This window comes from Schistocerca gregaria, chromosome 3 (genome assembly GCF_023897955.1).
Source record: "Schistocerca gregaria isolate iqSchGreg1 chromosome 3, iqSchGreg1.2, whole genome shotgun sequence".
Taxonomy (NCBI): Eukaryota; Metazoa; Arthropoda; class Insecta; order Orthoptera; family Acrididae; genus Schistocerca; species Schistocerca gregaria.
The window spans coordinates 133,100,851-133,120,526 of record NC_064922.1 but is presented as its reverse complement, the minus strand read 5'-3'; the positions used below and the strand labels follow the sequence as shown (position 1 = coordinate 133,120,526).

General features: G+C 43.8%; 1 protein-coding gene and 1 pseudogene across 1 annotated transcript in view; both read left to right on the top strand.

The window, feature by feature from the left end:
- The window catches only part of LOC126355283 (arylsulfatase B-like), a 335,302-nt gene that overhangs the window by 262,169 nt on the left and 53,457 nt on the right, over window positions 1-19,676 (top strand). The window contains exon 8 of the mRNA XM_050005571.1: window positions 15,908-16,066. Coding sequence (XP_049861528.1) covers window positions 15,908-16,066 — 159 coding nt within the window. The remainder of the gene's footprint in view (window positions 1-15,907; window positions 16,067-19,676) is intronic.
- On the top strand, window positions 17,500-17,617 carry LOC126356650 (5S ribosomal RNA; annotated as a pseudogene).

Here is a 19,676-nt window from a genome sequence, read left to right as displayed (position 1 = left end):
AGTACTACTAGCGCTACATACCAGTGTCCTCTATATGTGACTTCAAGAATTTTCATTACAATTATAAATCTGTGTACCATTGACATTGTTTCCAAGTGGAAGACATACAAGCTGTATAGAAATGCATACTAAGACATACTTCAAAAAGGTACAGTACGTGGTATAACATAAACTACGTAATAACAAACAAACAAAATTTTAAATGTGATAATGCACAACGATTAATTGTATTGGGACAGAGTATACATCACAAAAGATAGAAAAGGGAGCATATGTAAACGAGCATGAACCAAAACAGCGAACGGCGGAAAGCAGCCGGAAACTACCGTAATTTTTACCGAGGACATGCATCTTTACTCTATGGCTGTATGGTTAAATGATGATGTCTTCTTGGGTAAAATATTCTGGCGCTCCCCCATTCGGATTTCCGGGCGAGGACTGCTAACGAGGAGCAAAACTGGCGTTCTACGGATCGTTGCGTGGAATGCAGATCCCTTAATCGGTCAGGTACGTTAAGAAATTTAAAAAGGGAAATGGATAGATGAAAGTTAGATATAGTGGTATTTAGTGAAGTTCGGTGTCAGGAGGAGCAGGACTTCTAATCAGGTGAATACAGGTTTATAAATGAAAAACAAATAGCGGTAATACAGGGGTAGTCTTAATAATGAATAAAAAATAGGTACGCGGATAAACTACTACGAACAGCATATAAAACGTGTTACTGTAGCCAAGATAGACACACATCTCACGCTTACCACAATAGTACAAATTTGTATGTTAACTGGCTCTGCAGATAATGAGGAGACACCAGAAGGTTTCAGAGTTATTATATAATGCAAGACAGGGAATTCGGAGCCAGATTTTAAATTGTAAGGCAATCCTGAGAGTAGATATGGGCTCTGACAACAATTTATTGTTTATGAACTGTAGATTAAAAATGAAGAAAGGTAGGAATTTAAGGAGATGGGACATGGATAAACTGAAAGAATGAGAGGTTGTAGAGAATTTCAGAGGGAGCAATAGGGAACGATTGACAAGAGCAGGAGAAAAGAATACAGTAGATGAAGAATGGGTAGCTTTGAGAGATGAAATAGTGAAGGCAGCAGAGGATGAAGTAGCTAAAAAGACGAGGGCTAGTAAAAATCCATAGGTGACACAAGAGATATTGAATTTAATTGATGACAGGAGAAAATATAAAAATTTAGTAAATGAAGCAGGCGAAAATAAATACGAACGTCTCAAAAATGAGATTGCTGGAAAGTGAAAAATAGTTAACTGGAAATGGCAAGAAGACAAATTTAATAATGTAGAAGCATATAGGTGTAAGGTAACTGTAGACTACTGGAAAAATTAAAGAGACCTCTGGAGAACATAGAACCAACTGCATGAATATCAAGAGCTTAGAGGGAAAACCAGTCCTACGAGATCAATATTCTGGAAAAGGAAGAGGACGTAGAGGAAGATGAGAAGGGATATATGACACTGCGTGAAAAATTTGACAGAGCTCTGAAAGACCTAAGTCGAAACAAGGCCCTTGGAGTAGACAACATTCCGTTATAACTACTTGTAGCCTCGGTAAAGCCAACCATGACAAAACTCTTCCACCTGGTGAGGAAGATGTATGAGACACGCGAAGTACTCTCAGATTTCAAGAAGAATATAATAGTTAAATTTCTAAAGAAAGCAGGTGCTGACAGGTGTGAAAATTACCGAACTATCATTTTAATAAGGTACGGCTACAAAATACTAACGTGAATTCTTTATAGACGAATGGACAAACTCGTAGAAGCCGACCTCGGGAAAGATTAGTTAGGATTCCGTGGAAATGTTGGATCACGCGAGGCAATATTGACCTTACGACTTATCTTAGACGACAGGTTAAGGGAAAGCTATGCTTATAGCATTTGTAGACCTACGTTTATAGCATTTGTAGACTTAGAGAAAGCTTTTGACAATGTTGACCAGAAAATGCTCTTTCATATTCTGAATGTGGCAGGGATAAAATACAGGAAGTGAAAGGCTATTTACAATCTATACAGAAACCAAATGGCGGTTATAAGAGTCGAGGGGCAGGAAAAGGAAACAGTGGTTGAGAAAGGAGTGAACAGAAATGCAGCCTGTCCCCGATGTTATTCAATCTATGTATTGAGGAAGCAGTATAGCAAACAAAAGAAAAATTTGGAATAAGAATTAAAGTCCCGGAGAAGAAAATAAAAACTTCGAAGTTTGCCGATGATATTGTAATTCTGTCAGGGACAGAAAAGGTCTTGGAAGTGCTGTTGAACGGAATGGCCAGTGTCTTGAAAGGAGGATATAAGGTTAACATCAACAAAAGCAAAATGCGGATGGTGGAATGTAGTCGAATTAAATCGGATTATGCTGAGAGAATTAGATTAGGAAAGGAGATCTTAAAGTGGTAAATAAGTTTTGCTATTTGGGAAGCAAAATAATGGGTGATGATCGAAGTAGGGAGTATATAAAATGTAGACTTGCAATGGAAAGAAAAGTGTTTCTGAAGAAGAGAAACTTGTTAACATGGAGTATAGCTTTAAGTGTCAGGAAGTTGTTTCTGAAAGTATTTGTGTGGAGTGTAGTCATGTATGGAAGTGAACCAGGGACGATAAACAGTTTAGACGAGAAGAGAATGGAAGTTTTTGAAATGTGGTGCTGCGGCCGAATGCTGAAGATTAGAATGGTAGATCACGTAGCTAATTGGGAAGAAGAGGAATCTGTGGCACAGCTTGACCAGAAGGAGGGATGAGTTGGTAGGACACGTTCTGAGGCATCAAGGGATCACTAATCTAATGTTAGAGGGAAACGTGGAGGTAAAAGCCCGTAGATGGAGACCAAGAAATGAACACACTAAGCAGATTCAAAAAGCTGTGGATTGCAGTAGCTAGATGGAGGTGAAGAGGCTTGCACAGGATACAGTAGCGTGGAGAGCTGTAACAAACCAGTCTCTGGACTAAAGACCACAACAACAACGAAAACTGGGCGCATATGCCATTGGGCGCAGTTTTGATACAACCGCAGCAGCCACTCTCGGTTCTCCCCTCCATTGCAATACTTCCCACTTGCACTAAGCTGCAGGTGGATACGGCGTGTTGTCCAGTGGAACGATGCTTTGTGCACTGAGATTTGTTTATTTTCTTTTCTTACAGTTGCGAGGTCAGTATTTTGTCTGTTGTTGCCACTGCATTTTGAGTGATACCGAACATTTTGAGACAAGTTTTGTCAAATATTGTTCAGTGGAGATGTTCGACGCTGCTCTCTTGATGAAAGAATTGCCTTAGAAGGTCAGTTGAGAGAAATGCCTTGCGTGTTACGTACGTAAACCGTCGATACTTGCTCGTGGTAACATTCCCACAGAACTTGTTGTTGTTAAGAAGACGCATGTCACCCCAAAGTAAAAGGAGACCAGCGTCTGTTAGACCGTCAGTAAAGCAAAAGCTTCTGCCCCTGCAGCAGCACTTGGGAGTACAACGTTCTCTCGTGAGTTATTTTTACCAACTCAAAGTCGACACGCAAGTCACCGAAGTGGTGTCAACTCGGAAAGACTTGCACCAAGCGAACGGTCTACCGGGCGGGAGGCCCTAGCCACACGGCATTTCCACACCAACTCCATGCACGAGAGACTTATTTCCAGTCATCTGTTTTGCCACTAGTTTCATTCCAAAATTTTTGGCGTAATTGTTTGCTGACGAGCCTTTCGAAAACTGTATCTCAGTGTTATAATTACTATTTTCTCATCCAGGACAGACAGAACAGTTAATTACAACTTTAGAAGATATCTATAACATATATGCACAAGACTTTGTAAGAGTCAAATTGTTTTTGGGGCCCAGAATACGGCAGTCTAAGACTGCTGGAACATTTGCTGAAACCAGGTGCTCCAGCGAGCACGCTTCAGCCTACCTCGTGCAAATGAACAGGTGTTCAGCATCATGAAGTTCCCCGCATACGCAGAGAACATCTTCAGTAACTAACATCTCCGCTTCAAGTTTTGTTTGCTCCACGTCACTCCAGTTCGCAGTCTGTTCAAAGTCTCCCACGTCTGGTAGGATTCGTGTATGTTTTGGTTATTACTTCCAGTTGGCTTGTTTCACAACTGTTCTTTTTGGCGAGCGGTAGGTTGATGATGTAATGGCTTCATTTGTTCGAAGAAAGCTCTTTCTTGACTTCAACATGCGACATGAGGTTTCGCTTGGAAACGTGTGATGCCTAGAATCATTTTCCTTTTTTTGTTCTCAATGTCTGACGGCGTTCTTCGTCTAATGTTAGGAGTTCTAGGCCTATAAGATAGTAGACTTTGTCACTTGAGTTGGTAGTAATGCGGTCGGTCTCTTTAAGAGCGGTGCAACGTACCCCGTGTGAGCGGATTTCTGCCAGTCTAGTGCAGTATATTCTGACGTAGAGAAACGTAGAGACAGAGCAGACTTAAGTTGGGCAAGACGTCAGTAGCATTTACACTATTGCAAGTAGCTGTTCAGGGCAACAACAAGAATGAGTCTCCAGTGTGGCTAGGGACTATGATCGCCTTGTCAGAATGCAAAACGAGGTTGACTGACTGATTGGTAGCCCCTCCCCACCCCCACCCCCCCCCCCCCAGTTCACCTGACAAAAAGGTTTAAGGCGCTGTCTGTGGCTGATACAGACGCTTTCAGTCCCTTGCCCTGTTTTAGAGGAAGCCTCTCAGCCTCTGAGATCCGGGTAGTCACAGAGTGCCATTGTTGGTAGTTGGGATCTCCAACTGTAGGCGTGTAATAGGGACGTGGCTGCCAAGGAGTGAAAGAAAACCCCATTTAATCTGTCTACGTAAAGGAACGGCTCCTTCCCGATGTTATGAAGAGCAAAGAGTGGAGCCGACTGCAGGTGGTGGCTCATGTCGGTACTAATGATGTGTGCGCTTTGGATCGGAAGAGATTCTGTGGTTACGCGCGGCTAAGTGAACTTGTAAAGATTACCGGTCTTGCTCGATAGATGAAGGCAGAGCTCACCATCTGTGGCATCATCGACAGGAATGACTGCGGATCTTTAGTAGGGAGATGAAGGAAGGACCCGAACCAAAGTCTCACACGATTCTGCACCCGTTTAGGCTACAGATTTCTCGACTTGCCCCGCAGGGAAAGGGCGTTAGTGCGCTAGTTTGTAGGAAGGGGGGGGGGGAGGTGTGACAGAACTGGGGATTCAGAAACAGTTTGGCAGAAGTATACCGACCTGTAAGGAGCCATAATAAAGTTCCAGTTCCTACCATCTTAGACACATGCCTAATAACGACTTTTAGATCATTTTCTTGAATGAAAAACAGCCGACCACACTACATTTATTTTTCCTCTCCCTGGAAGGAACGGTGGGGGAGGTTGTTGTGGGGGGGAGACGCTCGTGGGTCTCCACTGTCCCCATTAGCATCCATGCCATAGGGTTGTGGAGAATCGGTTTGTGCTTAATAGGTGCGGAGTCCATTACACACAGCAAGCGGCTGCACGGTTAGGAGGTACTATAAGGGGCAGTCTGGCCGGTTTTTTAGATCAGATGGTCTTGGGAGAAATCGAAAACAGTTTGTCTCAAAAGGTGCACGTCAAATACAGGACAAGTATTTACATAGGAACAATAGATATTATAATAGTAAACTGCTGCCGCTGTTTTGGGAAAGGATGGGAGCTCTACGAGTTACTAGGAAGTACTGAAGCACATATCGTGAATGACAGTGAAAGGTGGCTGAAGCTGGAGAGCAGCCGAAATTTTTACAAGGGACCCAATGGAGTTCAGAAGGGATGGAGTAAATACAGTTCGTGGTGGCGTGTTCTTTCAAGTAGTCTACCTCGTAACAAAACTTAAGCAGATAGTTCCTGCGAGTTAGTACAGATAGAGGTTATATTTGTCAACCAGAATAAATTAATAACTGGTTCATGTAACCGACCTTCTGACTCAGATGATAAAGTTGATGAGCAGTTCAAAGAACATTTTATTTCAACTAGGTATCAACTCAAAAATTATGCATGGTGGTGACTTCAATCGTTAGCGAAAATACTTGTTTGAAATCGGCGGTAGACATGAAAGGTGGTCCGAAATCATAGTACAAGCTTTCTCCCAAAATTATTTCGAACAATTAATTCAGGAGTCCTTTCGAAGTTTACATGGTTGCGAAAACATACTCTTTGTCTTAGCAACAAATGATACGTAAATCTATTCGCGAATGCGAATATGGCTAACCAAAGGCACTTTGCATCGTAATCCAGAATGACAAAGGCACTGCAATATCGTACGAATAATACCGACAAAATATTGAACATTATAACGGATAGATGATTAGTGACAATATGGTCACTGTAGCGACACTGAATACCGAACCACCCATTCCACCGAAAATACAAGCAAAATACTTCTATTTTTTTTTAAAAAAAAAAAACAGAAACTCGCTTGTCGCCTTCGTAACAGACAGCCTCCATTCCTTCTGAAATATTATGCATATGTATGCCAGATGTGGCTTATATTCAAAGAAATAGTATCGTCAGCAATAGACAGGTTTATAGGAAACAAATTAATAATGGATTGAATCGGCCCTCTGTGATACACAAGACAAGCTAGAGCACTGATTAAAAAATATAATAAAATTACGAAAAGGAAGACGAACAACAAGCTTGACAAATTTCAAACAACGCAAAGTCATCAAGATTGTCAAAGTTTTACAGAATTTCAAAATAGCTTCCAGAACGAAAGTTTGTCTCGAAATCTCGTAGAAAATCCAAAGAGATTCTTGGCGTAAGTGAAGCATACGACCGGGAGGACACAATACCTTCGCTGCGCGATAGTGAGGGAAATGTTACCGATTACAGTGCCTCAAAAGCACAAAAGTCACTAAATCCAGTTTTCTGAAATTCCTTCATCAAACAAGACGAAGTACATATTCCAATATTCGAATTAAGACCTGCTGCCAACATAAATTACTTACAGGAAGATGTCCTCGTTATAGCAAAGCAACTTGAAATGTTTGATAAAGGCATATCCTCAGATGCCTTTCAGAGTATGTTGTCATTATAACTCTGTATTTAGCAATCACATACAACTGTTCGCTCGACGGAAGATGCGTACCTATAGACTGGAAAGTAGCACAGGTCACAACAATACTCAAGAGATGCAGTAATTCGGTAAACTAGAGACCCATATCACTGACGTCCATTTTCTGTAGGATTTTAGAACATTATTCGAAGATTATGAATCACCTCGTGGTAATAGATCAGCTGACGAACAGTGAGGAAGGATTTAGAAAATATTGCTCCTCAGAAACACAACTAGCTCTTTATCCTCATGAAGCAATTAGCGTTGTCGACAAAGGATCTCAAATTGATTCCACGGCTGGTAGACTTCCAAAAGGTTTTGGCACTGATCCTCACAAATCAGCTAATAATCAAACTGCGTGAATAATCAGTATCATCTCAGTCGCCCTATGGATTTATGATTTCCTGGGGAAAGTGATCGAGTAAAACAGAAGTGATACGGAGCGTTTCCCAAAGTAGTGTTACTGGTCCTCTGCTGTTTCAAATCTGTATAAACGGTTTCGGAGACAATCTGAGCAGCCCTCAGGCAGATGACGATGTCATTTACCGCCCAGTAACGTCAAGTGAAAATCAAAACAAATTACAAAACGATTTAGGCAAGCTATCTCTTTATTGCGAAAAGTGGCAGTTGAACTTAAATAATAAAAAGTTTTAGGCTATCCACTACATAAGCTAAATGGAATCAATTAAGTTACTGTTACATGATGAAACACTTAAATCTGAAAACTGTCAATTCGACTAACAAGGGGAGGCCACGTTTGGAACGCGGATTTACTTCAAACTTCGCACACTCGTAGTACTCCATGCGGACAACAAAATGTGTAAGCAGTAGCGCGTACTTCCCAAGCGTTACTGAGGAAATCGTAATATAATGTCGGTCGTCGGATATATACCTGTGGGTGGCCGTTTTTACCAGGGAACGGCGGTAGCCGAGTGGTTAGCATTCAGCCCCGGGATCGATGGATAGAGCCCTGCTCGTCATTGTTTTTTATTTCTAGAACAGTAATTTTCTTTAGTATTTATATTACAATTGATATAATGGGAAAAATACGAGGAATCTAATGAAATTTTATTAAATTTACAATTTTATTTGGCAGTCTACAAATTTCTACTAGCACAAATAATATAATATTCGTAACTGTCGACTAGTAAACGACCAAACGCATAAAGTGATACTGAAAATGTATGCTTCTCCGTGATTTGAGAAATCCCTTATAGCTGGAAGGAGCCCTAAACAATTTGTTACCTCTAAGTTTTGATCGGCACAGACTGCTTTCGAAAGATGTATAATTAATCGTCTCTTTCGACATTACGAGTATACATTGCAGGATGATAGTTTTCGTAAAAACATGGAAAACATAAAGTTAAACGGCACCAGCTGCATTGAATAAATGCTATGTTTCCGCATACGCAAGGTCTTTGTGGTTTTCCATGGAAAACTAACCTCTTTAACATTTTCATAAACCTCTCTTTCAGACAATAATTTGGAAGCAAACCATGCTTAACGCAACATTTCTTACATATCGGCGCTGATAATTGTTCATGCAGTACCGACTGTATTTTAATGGCGTCTTCACGAGAAGCAATTTCTCGTTTTCTTTTGATGAAATACGAACAGTTTTGAAGACATGGGCAAGCATACATTTTCAGTATCACTTTATGCGTTTGGTCGTTCACTAGTCGATAGTTATGAACATTATATTATTTGTGATAGTAAAAATTTGTAGACTGCTAATAACACTGTAAATTTAATAAAAGTTCATCCGATTAAACGTATTTTTCCCATTATATCAACTGCAATGTAAATAGTACAGAAAATTACTGTGTTAGAAATAAAAAAACTGACAAAGGGACTTGTTTCATCGATCCAGCAATAACGGGGCTTGAATGCCAACCACTTTTTTTTTCGATATAGTTCGTTGCGTTTGGTCGGGGCGGACGTCAAGATACATCCGTTGAAATTGATCATAGGTTCCTTGACTAAGGTTTTTTTATTACAGAGAGCACGCAGCCCTCTGACCGAGAATTTTTGCCATGGTCGGGATCCATTCGGCTACCGCCGCTTCCTGGTAAAAACGGCTATGCACAGGTATATATCTGACGAACGACATTATCTTGTGATTTTCTCAATAACGCTTGAGAAGTGCGCGCTATTGCTTACGCATTTTGTTGTCCTAATGGAGTACTACGAGTGTACGAAGTTAGAAGTAAATCCGTGTTCCAAATGTCGTGGCTCCCCTTGTAACAACTCAGAAGTTACAATTACGAACAGCCTAACTGGAACGATCAGATAGATAATGTCAGAGGCGTACGTTCGAGAGGACAGGGGGGCTCTTGTAACCCCCCCCTCCCCCCCCCCCCCCCCCACACACACACACACACATACGTCTATGAAGAATTTAAAAGATTTTTTTGTGTAACGTCATTCACGTGAATTTTTTTAAATAATTATTCCTGATGAGCATAGGATTAAGTTTTCCGTGTTGAACACGTTCAATGACTGTTCGATCGCGAAGGTCTACAAGTTGTCTAACCTAAGTTGATCTCCGGATCGCTCCTTGTTATAAGGAACATGTCGGTACTCTTTGTGTCTACTACCGTATGTTCACGACTACTACCAACTGCAATGATCTAACACCTGTGAAACTAAAGCAGCACGCAAACTCGTGTAGTGTGTATCAACTGAAAAATGAAGATCGTAAAGAATGAGTTCGAACACGAAAAACTCTATGATTTTATTTCACAAAATTTTATTACTTCTGTCTGCAATTTATACCGTAATTGGGCAGTGCCTAAAGTGTCATCATTGAATAACAGACAGATAAAATTTCCCCTCTTACGTCTCTCCTCAACGCGCGAAAAAAGTTCTCCTTTCTACGTTCTGTGCAGCTGATAATCCATTGGGGTCGAAGCTTAACTTACAAGGGAAACTCCCCATTGCATCCCCTCACATTTAGTGGTAAGAAGACCCAGTGGCTATCCCTTCAAAGATTGAACACAGATCAGATATGAAACGAGGAGGAAGGTGAACCATTCAAGCTTAGCAAGTGCGAGATCGAATAAAGTGAACGTGCCCCGGTGACGTGTTAAAGTGGTCAGGGTGTTGGACTGAAAAAGGCACTAGCTAGGTTCTAAACTCCCGTCTGCAATTTATTTCTTTCCCCAACATTATGAACTATCAGTCCGGTGATTGAAAAGTTTGCTCTTTTCCTGCAGTCTTGGCAGCTGTCATACTAATCATTGGTTATAGAATGTGAGTCATGTCGTAAGCATACATTACCGTCGCTAGTAAATTAGATGAATAGTGAGGGCAGCCTAGATACCGCATAGACGTCTTACAAAAACGAAAACACCAAATAAATGGGTGTGCACTACGTTACAACAAAAGTATTCAAGAGTTAATACTTCCTAAACGGGACACAATTTCAAAACCGTTAGAAACATATGTTTTGACAGACCTCAGAGAAACTGTGTGATTGTTGGAGCTTGTGTGACAAACTATTAGGTTTTCATCATATCCTTGGGAGTGATCACATTCAAATTCAAACGAACACCTAAATCGACCAGGCGTTCAAATTAGGTGCGTCGATAAGAGATTCCTGTCATATTACACACGTACTGTCACTAGTGCCGTATATAACACACCAGATGTACTTTTCGGTGGAGGATTCGGTTGTCTTGTCGGCTTGTCATGAAACGTTTGCGGGTTCCATCCGAAGCCCACTTCCCTTGGGCTGCTAATAGCATAGTTCTGAAGGATCAACTTTCATTATAGGTCTCTTCTACATCTACATATATACTCGGCTAGCCACCAGTCGGTGCGAGGCGGAGGGCACAATTCGCGCCAAAGTCATATTCCCCCCCCCCCCCCCCCCCTCCCACCTGTTCCACTCACGGATCGCGCGAGGGAAAAACGACTGTCTGAGTGCCTCGGTACGAGCTCTTATTTTCCTTGTCTTTTAATGGTGATCATTGCGCGATTTGAAAGGTGGTGGTAATAAATATATGCTCTACACCCTCGGTGAAGATCGAATTTCGGAATTTAGTGAGCGCGCGGTCTATCTGCAAGTGTGTCCCACTTCAAACTTTCTATGAGATCTGTAACGCTCTCCCGATGGCTAAATCTACCAGTCACGAATCTAGCCGCCGTTCTTTGGACTTTCTCAATCTCTTGAATCAGACCCAACTGGTAACAGTCCCATACAGACGAAAAATACTCCAAGACTGGTTGAACTAACGTATTGTAAGCTATTCCTTTGTTGAAGGACTGCATCCCTTCAGGATTCTACCAATAAACCGCAATCTAGAGTTCGCCTTACCCTTTACTTGTGTAATCTGATCATGTCGAATAGTCACACCCAGATACTTAACGGTCGTTACTGCTTCCAAAGACTAGGCATTTATTTTGTACTCGTACATTAATGACGATTTTCGCCTTGTAATACGCAGTTGGTTACACTTACTAATATTGAGAGATGAGTGCCAGTCATTACACCACGCCTTTGTTTTCTGCAAATCCTCATTGATTTGTTCAAAACTTTCGTGTGATACTACTTTCCTGTAGGCTACAGCATCCTCGGCAAACAGTCCTTGCAACTCGGTGTTGCAAACGGACATTACTCCATGACATAGACACAAATTTGAATACAGCGAACATCAAAAATTAAAAGAAAGAAAAAACTTGAGATGTGGGAGGAATCAACACGGCTCGCCCGCTTAGCAGCCCAACACCGTTACCACATAACCACAACGCCATTGCTGCTTTAGGCTCGTCTATATTGCGCTCCATGCTCTTGGACAGTTCACTCTATTTTTCTCTTTTCTTCTCAGATCAGTACACCATCTTCCTGTTGTCATGCTTTATCACTGACCACTTTTTGAGGGGATGTCCACTGTGCCCCCTTACCACTAAATTTGAGGGGTGGTGGTTGCGATGGGAAATTTCCCATGTTAGCACCAACAATTTACGACGATTTTATCGATATCTACGGAGTAGAATGTTGGTGTCTGAGATCACAAATACTTTAAAGAAAACAAATCTGCCTTGGACAATGTAGTGATTACCAAAAACTTGAAGGATTTTAATGCTTTAGACTTCTTTAGAGTGTCTTAAAAGTTTCATTCGTAGTTATGTTACAAAAACGTAAGTTCTACCTACTTTCAGCGACATAATAACACCCTGTGGTCGTGTCCTACGGTCACTGACCGCTCACCGAGCGTATGTTTGTTTATACGAGGGTTAAACGGCGAACTGAGTGTGTGAGAGTTTTAAAACGTTTCTTCATACTACCAGCAAGAAGGGGAGCCACAGAAATCGCATCACTGGGATTGCGTTGAGTCACCTAACGTGACATGCCACGGTAAGATTCTTTAATTTGGAAGAGTGAATTTTTATTACATACACTCCTGGAAATGGAAAAAAGAACACATTGACACCGGTATGTCAGACCCACCATACTTGCTCCGGACACTGCGAGAGGGCTGTACAAGCAATGATCACACGCACGGCACAGCGGACACACCAGGAACCGCGGTGTTGGCCGTCGAATGGCGCTAGCTGCGCAGCATTTGTGCACCGCCGCCGTCAGTGTCAGCCAGTTTGCCGTGGCATACGGACCTCCATCGCAGTCTTTAACACTGGTAGCATGCCGCGACAGCGTGGACGTGAACCGTATGTGCAGTTGACGGACTTTGAGCGAGGGCATATAGTGGGCATGCGGGAGACCAGGTGGACGTACCGCCAAATTGCTCAACACGTGGGGCGTGAGATCTCCACAGTACATCGATGTTGTCGCCAGTGGTCGGCGGAAGGTGCACGTGCCCGTCGACCTGAGACCGGACCACCGTACGCACGGATGTACGCCAAGACCGTAGGATCCTACGCAGTGCCGTAGGGGACCGCACCGCCACTTCCCAGCAAATTAGGGACACTGTTGCTCCTGGGGTATCGGCGAGGACCATGCGCAACCGTCTCCATGAAGCTGGGCTACGGTCCCGCACACCGTTAGGCCGTCTTCCGCCCACGCCCCAACATCGTGCAGCCCGCCTCCAGTGGTGTCGCGACAGGCGTGAATGGAGGGACGAATGGAGACGTGTCGTCTTCAGCGATGAGAGTCGCTTCTGCCTTGGTGCCAATGATGGTCGTATGCGTGTTTGGCGCCGTGCAGGTGAGCGCCACAATCAGGACTGCATACGACCGAGGCACACAGGGCCAACACCCGGCATCATGGTGTGGGGAGCGATCTCCTACACTGGCCGTACACCTCTGGTGATCGTCGAGGGGACACTGAATAGTGCACGGTACATCCAAACCGTCATCGAACCCATCGTTCTAACATTCCTAGACCGGCAAGGGAACTTGCTGTTCCAACAGGACAATGCACGTCCGCATGTATCCCGTGCCACCCAACGTGCTCTAGAAGGTGTAAGTCAACTACCCTGGCCAGCAAGATCTCCGGATCTGTCCCCCATTGAGCATGTTTGGGACTGGTTGAAGCGTCGTCTCACGCGGTCTGCACGTCCAGCACGAACGCTGGTCCAACTGAGGCGCCAGATGGAAATGGCATGGCAAGCCGTTCCCCAGGACTACATCCAGCATCTCTACGATCGTCTCCATGGGAGAATAGCAGCCTGCATTGCTGCGAAAGGTGGATATACACTGTACCAGTGCCGACATTGTGCATGCTCTGTGGTCTGTGTCTATGTGCCTGTGGTTCTGTCAGTTTCAACCCTTCTAAAGCTGCTCATCTGAACTATTGGAGGGGTGACAGTGTTGGGAAACGTGAGGCAATAACCGCAGATAAACCTAGAGCAGCCGGCCGCGGTGGTCTCGCGGTTCTAGGCGCACAGTCCGAAACCGTGCTGCTGCTACGGTCGCAGGTTCGAATCCTGCCTCGGGCATGGATGTGTGTGATGTCCTTAGGTTAGTTAGGTTTAAGTAGTTCTAAGTTCTAGGGGACTGATGACCACAGCAGTTGAGTCCCATAGTGCTCAGAGCCATTTGAACCATTTGAACCTTGAGCAGCCAGCGCTCATGTGCCGACGGACAGGGACCATACAGAGCTGAGGAGAATGGCTGCATGAAATGGCATGTAATCGGAGGAAGGAGTCGCTCCTGAGTTCCAAAGTGTTACCAGTAGTCCATCTAGCACAAAGAGTGCGCGTATCGAATTGGAAAGAGTGGATTATAATATTCGAAAAGCTCCTCGTAAGCCACACATTTGTGTAGTAAATGCTTAGTGACGGTCTGCAATGTGTACATTGAAATAACTGGGAGAGTGATCTGGAATGGGGAATCACGCCATTTGGCAGTCCGGGGAAAGGACTTGGGTTTCGCGAACGCCTGTAGAACTTTACCTACCAATACCTATAGCCTGTCAACGAAGTGCGGAGGGGTGAGTGTTAAGTTATGGGGCTGTTTTTCGCAGTTAGGTGTGGCCCCATCATTGCGCTCAAGAAATCTATAAGTGAGGAAGGATGTCAACACATATACACCAGGTCCATTCATCCATAAATGAATTTTTTCATCATTACTATCTTTCCTACAGGAGGGTGTATACAATTTAGATGGCATGTTGTTATAAACATAACTTGGTCTGCTTTGGGTCTTCGGGTCAATACCACAATGCCACGTCTTGTTGGCTATGACATCTCGATCGGCGAAAGATTCAAGTCCAGGAAGGGAGGCGTTTTCACAACGGACTATGGCTAGGGTAAACCAACCAGTACCACAGTTTCCAGTAGCGACTTCCAGAGTAAAATTAACCCTACTGCCACGGAAGAAAATAGGTCTATTTAAAATAACTGCTTGCGCTGTTCATTTTTCTCCAAGCTTATTTTCGAGGCTAATAATATGTTTGTAGTCAGGCATACGGTGGCGGCGTTGACGATACACAGGTCGACGAGGTATAGTGCTTCAATGCTGTTACAGATAGAGCTCACAGTGGAATGTTCCGCTGGCGTGTACTGCCCTCTTATATAGCAAACGAGTGACCTTGATTACGTAACGTAATGTGTACTGCATGTAGTAGAAGAACAGTTCGCAGATGACGACGGTTTGTAGAATAGCACGTCAGTCCGCCTTGGCATAAAGTAGCATCTGTAAAGCAATTTTTTGTGAGTATCAACATTCCTGAAATGGATTTGCTTGCCTGCAGTCCCGGTGTGACACTATGGAACACTTTCTGGATGAGTTGGAATATTGTCTTCGGTCATACTCCAGCGCCCAACATCACTACTCTTGAAGAAAGAGTGCCCGCCATTCCTCCACACCACTCTCACTGAAAGTGTCCACAGCAGAATTCAACCCATCATAGAGATCATCAGATATTGATGTCCACTAACATATGGCCAGATAGTTTTCACCGAATAGTCTATGTTGCTTGATGTCTACAAAAACACAGGGCTGCCAGCACAATTTTCAAACTTCTCTGAAGTGTCCTGTACTTACTAACAAGTCGGCCCGTACGTTGCAACGCTCTGAATATGTCTCCACCACTGGACTGTCCAAATACTGGACTATGTATTTGCAACTTCGTCGAAGTTAAGCTGTGTCGGGCGTGGCCAGCACTTAGATGGGTGACCATTCGGGCCGCCAAGCGCTGTTGCACTCAGCCTCGTGAAGCCAATTGAGGAGCTACTCGACCGAATAGTAGTCAAAGAAAACCATCATAAAGACCGGGAGAGCGGTGTCCTGACCACATCCCCTCCTATCCACATCCTCCGCTGAGGATGACACGGCGGGCGGATGGTCCCGGTGGGCCACTTGTGACCTGAAGACAAAGTGCTTTATTTGCGACTGCTGCAATGAAATAATTGGGTGATGTGTGTCACGCACTATGGTTTCACAGGTGGTGTCGTGCGGTCGCTGGGACGCCTGGATGGAGTGGACATGTGGCCATCGCTGCTATTTGGCGGCACCAGCTCCCCGAGGCGTCACGTGCTCATCAACATCGACGACCGCGAGGGCTACGCCGCCCTGCGCGTCGGAAACTTAAAATACGTCAACGGTAAGGGCTGCGCTACGGCACTGTTGCTTAGTGTGTGAACTTAATTGTTCAATAGGCAATTTCTCCGCTCTTGTCGGTAAGCGTGTGGTTATATTAGAGGAGGCTGACACTCCTGAGGAATGAACGGATCTTGAAGCGACATCCAGCTCTGGAAGGTACTTGGCACTGTATACACTACTGGCCATTTAAATTGCTACACCACGAAGATGACGTGCTACAGACGCGAAATTTAACCGACAGGAAGAACATGCTGTGATATGCAAATGATTAGCTTTTCGGAGCATTCACACAAGGTTGGCGCCGGTGGCGACACGTACAACGTGCTGACACGAGGAAAGTTTCCAACCGATTTCTCATACACAAACAGCAGTTGACCGGCATTGCCCGGTGAAACGTTGTTGTGATGGCCTAGTGTAAGGAGGAGAAATGCATACCATCACGTTTCCGACTTTGATAAAGGTCAGATTGTAGCCTATCGCGATTGCGATTTATCGTATCGCGACACTGCTGCTCGCGTAGGTCGAGATCCAATGACTCTTAGCAGAACATGGAATCGGTGGGTTCAGGAGGGTAATACGGAACGACGTGCTCGATCCCAACCGCCTTATATCACTAACAGTCGAGATGAGAGGCATCTCATCCGCATGGCTGTAATGGAGCGTGCAGCCACGCCTCGATCCCTGAGTCAGCAGATAGCGACGTTTGCAAGACCACAACCATCTGTATGAACAGTTCGACTACGTTTGCAGCAGCATGGACTATCAGCTCGGAGACCATGGCTGCGGTTACCCTTGACGCTGCATCACACACAAGAGCGCCTACGATGGCCTACTCAACGCCGAACCCAGATGCACGAATGGCAAAACGTCATTTTTTCGGATGAATTCAGTTTCTGTTTACAGAATCATGATGGCCGCATCCGTGTTTGGCGACATCGCTCTAACGCACATTGGAAGCGTGTATTCGTCATTGCCATACTGGCGTATCACCCGGCCTAATGGTATGGGGTGCCATTGGTTACACGTCTCGGTCACCTCTTGTTCGCATTGACAATATTTTGAACAATTTGCGTGAAAATGTAATCACATGTTAGTTTAATAAATTTGTCCAATGAATACCCGTTTATCATCTGCATTTCTTCTCGGTGTTGCAGTTTTAATGGCCAGTAGTGCATGAATATGTCTGCGACCTAGAAAACAGCACACTGCCTTATCTGGTTGCGAAAGTTTATGACACAGAACACGTTCACGAATTATTTTCACTGCTTTACAGTGCACACCGATACCAGGTATCGGCTTTGTCCTGTCACTTCCTCACAATGCTGTGTACTCGAAAACTTCTTTGTCTTATTAAAACCAGATGGCTACTAGTAGACTTCTTTCCGGAAGAGATGTCCTCTTTGTCTGTGCTAGTTTTCTGTTTGCTCTTTTTGTGCCAACGGCCTTGCCGCAGTGGTAACACCGGTTCCCATCGGATCAGCGGAGTTAAGCGCTGTAGGGCTGGGTTAGTACTTGGATGGGTGACCATCCGGTGCGCCGAGCGCTGTTTGCAAGCGGGGTGCACTCAGCCCTTGTGAGGCAAAACTGAGGAGCTACTTGATTCAGAAGTAGCGACTCCGGTCTCGGAACTGGGCCGAGAGAGCGGTGCGCTGATCACATGCCCCTTTATATTCGCATCCTGTGACGCCTGTGGGCTAATGATAACACGGTGGCCAGTCGGTACCTTTCGGCCTTCATAGCCTGTGCGGGATGAGTTTAGTCTAGCTTTAGTCCTCTTTTTGCGACCGCCTTTCTTCGTCTGTCATATGTTATTTTGCTTCCAAGGTTGCATCATTCCTTCACTTTGCCAGGTTTGTGGTCTCCAATTTTTATGTTAAATTTCTCACTAATTTGATTTCAGTCAGTCCTCATTACTTTCATATTTCTTCAGTTTACTTCATATTCTGTGCTCAGCAGACTGTTCATTCCACTCAGGATGTCTTGTAATTCCTCCTCACTTTGACTCAAGATAGATGATTGCTTTTCACATCTAAATTGCCTCAGTATTTATCCGACGTCTAGAACACACACACACACACACACACACACACACACACACACACACACACACACACACACACACACACACACACACACACACACACACACCACGCTAAACAGGCAGTTTAACTTCATTTTTAGTATTTTGGAATTTTCCGTCTATTGGCTATTGGATGAACATGGACATATTATCAACATGAATAGACAGTGTTACTGTTCCAATTTATTTAAGAGTTGGTTACAAATCGGCTTTCATTTTTAGACCTAAATTAGCGATGTGGCACATGACCAACCCTGTAACTGTGGAAAACACATGTTGGCTAAAATACTACAGCCGGCCGTTGGTGACCGAACGGTTCTACGCGCTTCAGTCTGGAACCGCGTGACCTCTACGGTCGCAGGTTGAATCCTGGCTCGGGTATGGATGTGTGTGATGTCTTTACGTTAGTTAGGTTTAGGTAGTTCTACGTTCTAGGGGACTGATGACATGAGATGTTAAGTCCCATAGTGCTCAGAGCCATTTGAACCTTTTTTTTTTTTAAATACTACACAATATAGGCAAGTAGATAAACAAATAGGCAACCTAGATTTCTTCCATGTAGTGGAAGGAAGTAAATAATGCCAGTTTTAGGTCTAAATCTGGTGTAATGCATAATATCGCCTCATATGAAATATTTACACATCCACATTCTTCTCTGATGCTTATCAAGCGGTAGAATCATATCTCAACATCTAAAATACTTATCAAATATTTACACATCTAAATTGTTCTCTGATGCTTTGAAAGTGTTACAATGATATCTTCACATCTAAAATACCTAAAAGTTGCTGCTTATTTAATCTGAGGCTACGTAATTGATGCTACGTAAAACAGTACCGAGCGAGGTGGCGCAGTGGTTAGGCACTGGACTCGCATTCGGGAGGACGACTGTACAATCCCGCGTCCGGCCATCCTGTTTTAGGTTTTCCGTGATTTCCCTAAATCGCTCTAGGCAAATTCCGGGATGGTTCCTTTCAAAGGGCACGGCCGACTTCCTTCCCCGTCCTTCCCTAATCCGAAGAGACCGATGACCTCGCTGTCTGGTCTCCTTCCCTAAAGAACCAACCAACCAACCAGCTACGTAAAACAGACGATTATCATTTGTCGCTTTCTCAGATTCTCAATAATGTTTCACCTTCGTGAGCTATATTTCACAAGGTATGAAGATACTGCGTTACACTACACAATGCAATCAATGTAAAAACGTTTTAATTTTTATTTCCATTTGCACTGTGCTTAGAAAAGATAATATGCAAAACGAACTTTTGAGAAATGTGCAATGTTTATTATCTGGAACTGTGGTGCCAAGGCTTTCTGACATTGTACTTAAATTTACCAATTACAAAATAACATCAAAAACTGCATCTAAATACACGAATCTAAGTATAAGAACACACACGATATAACAAAAGTATAAACAAACAAACAAACAAAAGGCAATTTTTGAACTCACATACATGTCAGCCAAACATTACAGTGACCCCATGCTAGTGTATCAACTTCATGTTGCAGTTTAAAACATTACATATAG